Below are 6,000 nucleotides of genomic sequence, written 5' to 3' on the forward strand. Positions count from 1 at the left end.
ACATGCGCACATACAAACGCACGCTTTAACATACATGAAGTATGATTTCAACCTCCCCCCCGCCCCCCCCCCCAACTCCCCTAAAATACTGGGGAGCTGGGGGGGGGGGTCACGCATGTTTCGGACGATAATGGCGGCCGAAGGCCCCTGATGTCATGTTTCAAGATGCGGCAAATAGCCCTACCTAATGCCCATGCATGCGCATATGCCTGGGTTTGCGCTGTTTTGTACATTCCACCATGACAACATCGGAGTGATACCTGTCTCAGGTCCACACCGTAATTCTTACTTTTCAACTTATATCACGAAAACACTTGTCTTGTGGTTGGAATGACCCTATTCCCAGAGGTACACATTAAGAAATTCATTCGAGCTGCTTCTTTTATTGCGTAAGAAACGCACGGTAACATCCTTTTTTTTTAAGTGTATTTCTTGTGAAGCTTAGTGTTCCATTTTCCTTTATTCTCTCATGTGAATGTGTTCTCGTATTTGTCGGTCGACTGGACGGCGTTGCGTATCCAGGTGGTGTACTCCGCGATGTTTGTGTAGACTCCCGGCACGCCCTCGAGGTTGCAACCGTCTCCGAAAGACACTAGGCCCACAATCTCATAGGTGTTGCCGTTCTTGAACATCAGCGGTGCACCCGAGTCCCCCTGCAACGTGGTGCACAAGTCGCTTTCACTGAACTGCAGCACGAAGGTGAGGCCGACTAAAACGCGCTCCTGGGCTAGTTGTTACATATTTCTAAGAAAAGGAAGGCACGACAGCAAAACACGGACATGGAGGGCAGGACGAGTGCCAACGTTCAACTGTTACCATTAGAAAAAAGGAATCTCAAAGTAAGCTTCAGACGCGCATGCGTGTTTACAATGATTAGTACGTGTGGGAAATGGACCACTCCCCTCAAACAGCGTTCTGGAGGGGAGATGTTGATTATATGCGGGTGTAGATGTGTCCATGAATGAAGGAAGGCTATGTTGCGCCTAATTACGTCATTATGACGACTTACCAACTAGCCCAACAGCAAGTTCTACCGAGCTATACTTTCGCAGCTTATTAAAACCACGAAGACTTGGATATTTCGTGTAACCCAAATTTTTTTATTGAAAGATTTTTTTCACGTTACCTATATGCGGGACTAGTATGAGCCATCTTATCTGTTTCTGCTTAATAAACTCTGCTGTGCGTGCTCCTGTCGATTCATGTTCATGCCAAGTCTGTTTTGCTGATTCTGCGAATTTGCCACTTTGCTCAGGTATTACTTGACGTCATGTAGTACTATTCATTTATGTAGCACTTTAGTTTTTAACAAGTCGTCATCTTGTTTTATTGCCAACTTCTAAGGCATCGGCACCTCGGTTCATGATTTAAGTCCCGTACTCGTCCTTCTCAAAGAAGAATACTAAAAAAATCGATCGATCAATCAATTATACGAACTCTCAGCCTAAACTAGTCCACGACGCATCGTGCACACATTGTCTACCTGTTATTAAGACGAAAGCCTTAGATGTCTCATCAAACGTGAAAACTGACCGTCGGCGTCGGCGTCGACACGAGTGATGCAAGAAAACATCGTGTGAGGACGTCACCATGTGACGTCATCGTGACGTTACAGATAGTCGAATTGTGATGTCATTATGACGTGTTCATGACGTCACTACGACGTCACAACGTGACGTCCCATGATGACGTAATCACATAACATATTCGTTTGGTCACAGGTGGGCCGATCCCGGAGGCACTGCAAAACACCCCGATGTGCAGAAAGCTTGCAATGCCCGCTGTTTCGGAGGCCATGCATGCAAGACCACGTAAGGTGCCGAAAGCTTTCGTGAGTGATCAATATAATCGATTGAGATGAAGAAGAAGAAGGCTTTCGCCATCGAGTCGTCTTGGGCGAATGCGTAGGGATCGTGTTATTTTTTTAAAGACCAATTGTATTCTTGCTCGTGCGAATTGTCGTTGATCATCTTACTTTATTTTCAGAGCCCCACTGCTGTAATGACCCCGGCAAGGGGTGGCGGCCAGCCTAACCGTCCCTAATAGGCTTCTTATATGAAAAAGTCAGCGATGAAGAAAATGGTCAAATGGGGTCGCATAGTGCGACGTACCTGGCACGCGTCTGAGCCCCTCTTGTAGGCACAGATTTGCTGCGGTGAGAAGAATCCTATTCCTCCGAGGCCCTTTACACATTGCTGCAAGTTCCACACCACCTGGGTTGTGTACCGTAGCACAGGGGAACCGGTGCCATCTGCGAGTGATACGTTAGGTGTGGTCGTTGTTGGTATACTGTCTAGTGGCTCTAAAGTTTTAATTGGTGACACCGTGTGTATATGAACACCAGTCGTACTACTTCAATGTAAATCCAAACAGTGGTGTAAGTTCAGAAAATGCTCAAGGGGGGACGCAGTTCTTGCCATGGAAGCCATTTTGCTTTGATAAATACATATTTAATCTTAATTATATAAAAACTGAAAGCATGCTTTTTAAAGACAAGCGTAGATTAACGAGCATGGATTAACAGCTCACGTAGCATCGAGCCATTGAATCTTCTCAGAAACCGGTCGAACGGCAGTTGCCATTTCAATAGCCTTACACAGATGAGGGGTACTGAACACATGTATACGTACTACAAAATAAACTGGCGTTAAAGAAATTGAATACGAAATATTCTGTACAATATAAGTAATGACCACCAAGGATATCAATATATGCATTCGACTAGCATAGTCCTTAGGCTTTACTTAACCATCAAGCAATTAAGTATAATGTCTGAAAGATAAATCGCAATGGGGTGAGGTGGGGGCACTTGCAAGAGGTGTCGCCTCAACTTTGAACACGAGAAGGGTCAGGACCATCCGCACATGCTGTCCGCATGACAAGACCGAAATGTGAAAACTTTAGTTTGGACATTATTGCTTCTATAGAATATTCGGGTAAAATCTCCACTATGATCGCGAGATTGATTCATTTCGCAATGCGTGAAATTTTCAAGACTTTACAGCCGCATCGGAGTTCGAAAGAATAAAGATAAATTCTGTATTTTTGAATGCCGGCCTGGTCAATTTAAGGGTGTATTCCATTGCTTCGTACAGTTTGTTGCTGTTTCCTAAATACACACGTTCACGTGTAAAATGTACGTGATGATTATAATGATGATGGGAGAACTAAACACGCTCGCTCACTCTCTGAGGTGACTCCCCAGCCGGCGACGACCACGGTCTTTCCGACGAGGTCCTGGGGTGATTTGGGTAGGCAGATGGTGCGAGTCTTGGGGCCCAGCTTGAGCGGTGCATCCAGCAACAAAACAGCCAGGTCGTTTTTGAAGGTTTGAAAGTCGAACTCCTCGTGTCGGTAGAAGCGATTGATCACCACCTTGGTGCCCGTGGAGAACTTGGACGCACCGTACAGCATCACGATGCTCGTAGCCTTCTGGTTGTTAGTCCTGTGTGGTCGCGACCATTTTCACTGACCGCGAGGTCTATTCAAGGTAGGTGCACCGATTTAATTAAAGTTACATCAGAATTGTTACACCAGAAAGTAAGGACGCACAGCCACGCAATGACGCAATTTCGGTCAGCACGTGTAACCAGATGTCAGAAGTGCGCCGCTGCTTTAGTTTCCGTCCTGGTATTTCACTAAAACAGCGACGCAAAACAACATACGCAGAGGCCTCGAATTTTAGCGCATATTGGCAGTAACACCTTGTATAACACACTGTTTTTATGTTTTCCAGCTTCCACACGAAGAGATATTTCAGAAACTTAAGAGAATGAGAGGTGCCGATATATTTCTTTTTAAAATTAATTAAAGTACCTTACTAATCACTTCCGTAGAATATTTTTAAATGTAATCGAATTACATTACAAGTTACAGATCGCTGAAAGTAATGACGTTACATTACTATTTTGCACAATAATGAAATTACTTCGAAACTATTTTAAGAAAAGTTAGCAAAAACAACGTTATTCAAGGTCAGGGTTGGGTTGCTTTGCGGCTTTTCTGTGGGCCTGCATGATTCCCATAATTGAGGCTTGGCACTCAGATGAACTTGCCTTTGTTATTTTTCTTTTCCTTTTTTGGTGAACTTTTATGCCATAAGGGAAGCGGACATGCTATATTTTAGTCCAAAGTAACTGGGAAAGTAGTGAGTAATTTTCTTGGGATTACTCGCTTGAAGTATTTCATTACATTGCACATTACAGGAAGACGTAATTTAATTACTTTATTTCATTACTGTAATTGTATTACTGCCAAGTCTGAATCGAATACTTTCCGTCTGCAATTAAAATTCTCATTAAGAAGGAAGCGCAGTTCTTATGGGAATATACGAGTAAGTGCCGGCCGTTCTCACCATATTGTGCAGTGGCCCGCTGTCAGGATGTGCCTTGCGGTAATAATTGTTCCGGCGCACCGAGTTACTACGCTGCGGTAACGGACTTGAAGGAACACCTGCATCGGAAAAAAATTCGTAGACGACTCAATCATTGGAGCAACAACCTGTCCATGGACTTCAAGAAGGCTATATATCCAGTATGCTAATCGATGATCGAGCTGAACGAAACGTATACATCAAAAGGTTAAGTAAATAATAAAAGTTGCGGCACCCTTGGTCACATGACTTCTTTTGGCGTTTGTGTTTTCTGTTTCTTTTTCTTATGTTAGCGTGTGTACGCCTAACATTCTTTCATGATGTTTCCCTAGTTATGAATATTGAAGTTTGTTTGAACTTGAAGTTTTTTTTTTGCATACAATGAAATAGATACAGATAATATACAGTCGGAGTTTCCTGTATATACGCAGTTGCCTAATTATGGTCTGGTCGCGTAATTTCAATAACTCTCGATATGCTAGCTTATGTAAGCAAGTTGTACAGGTAAGAAGAAATCAGTCTTCGTGCACTTGCAATAGTTCTTTCTGTTAAAGATCGCCGTCTTTATCAGAAAGTGGGTACATTTATTACACATCAGCGCAGCCGCGCGGCTGCATTTTCGATGGAGGCGAAACTGCTTGAGGCCCGTGTACTTAGATGTGGGTGCACGTTAAAGAGCCCCAGGTGGTCGAAATTTCCGGAGCCCTCCGCTACGGCGTCCCTCATAATGATATCGTGGTTTTGGGATGTTAAACCCCAACAATTATTACTAAAAACCAGCGCACGAGCATGGCAGAGTAACCGTATCTTAAATAAAAATGTAGTATGAAGTCACGAGAAAGATATATGATGGCTTCGGAGAGAAAAAGCATCACTGTCGGAAAAACAAAAATGTCCCGGTCAGGGAATACGCGTACCTCAACATCCAATCAGTGGAAACAGACAGCGTTACCGAGTTTTGTGTCACTTGCCGTCAGGGCTACGAGTGGCATTGGCTAACTCCCTCGTTCACCTGCACAGTAATACCCAATAAAGCGGACGGGACAACGACCGCTTCCGTAGCTCATTTGGTAGAGCATCGGACGCCCGTTATCCGAAGACTGTAGGTTCGGTCCCTACCGGCGGCAAGTTGTCTTCTCGTCCGCTTTAATTTATTGTCATTTGCATCATAATTACTGCGGTACGGTTGACAGACCGGTCTCCTCGGTGTCGCAGGCGTCGAAACATTTCTGCGACTGTCCTCGCTACGCTGCGCAGAGACGATCCCTGGTATTCGCTCTCGCTCATCTTCACAACAGACCGTTGACACTAGACACGATTCTCCAATGTCATCCTGATAAGTCATCGAGAGTTCAAGCAACCAAGGCATTGCTCAAATTCCTAAGGACAACAGACTTACACGAGCGGCTGTAGACTTTTTAATGATGCCGCATACCGCACAAGACTGCCGCTCTGCGCTGTGACGTTATGTGTGTGCGTGCGTGTTCCCCTCTCTTTCTCTCTTTCTTTACTCTTCTTTCAATCTCCCCCATCCCTTCCCCCTGTACAGGGTAGCATACCTGTTATGCCAAACTGATTAACATCCCTGTCTTTCCTCTCTCCCGTTTTCCTTCCCTCCTTGACAGACC

The 6,000-nt window shown here is 44.6% G+C and overlaps 1 protein-coding gene across 1 annotated transcript; it reads right to left on the minus strand.

Moving 5' to 3' along the window:
- Positions 1–455: 455 nt before the first annotated feature.
- Positions 456–4,458, minus strand: LOC119372444 (trypsin alpha-3-like). The gene is made up of 4 exons (XM_037642924.2): positions 4,355–4,458; positions 3,186–3,445; positions 2,112–2,251; positions 456–653 (listed from the first exon to the last, which is right to left on the minus strand). Exons 1-4 carry the CDS (start codon positions 4,456–4,458, stop codon positions 468–470), a joined length of 690 nt encoding a protein of 229 aa, XP_037498852.2. The 3' UTR covers positions 456–467.
- Between the last annotated feature and the right edge of the window lie 1,542 nt (positions 4,459–6,000).

The sequence above is a fragment of the Rhipicephalus sanguineus genome, chromosome 10 (assembly GCF_013339695.2).
Source record: "Rhipicephalus sanguineus isolate Rsan-2018 chromosome 10, BIME_Rsan_1.4, whole genome shotgun sequence".
Classification (NCBI taxonomy): Eukaryota; Metazoa; Arthropoda; class Arachnida; order Ixodida; family Ixodidae; genus Rhipicephalus; species Rhipicephalus sanguineus.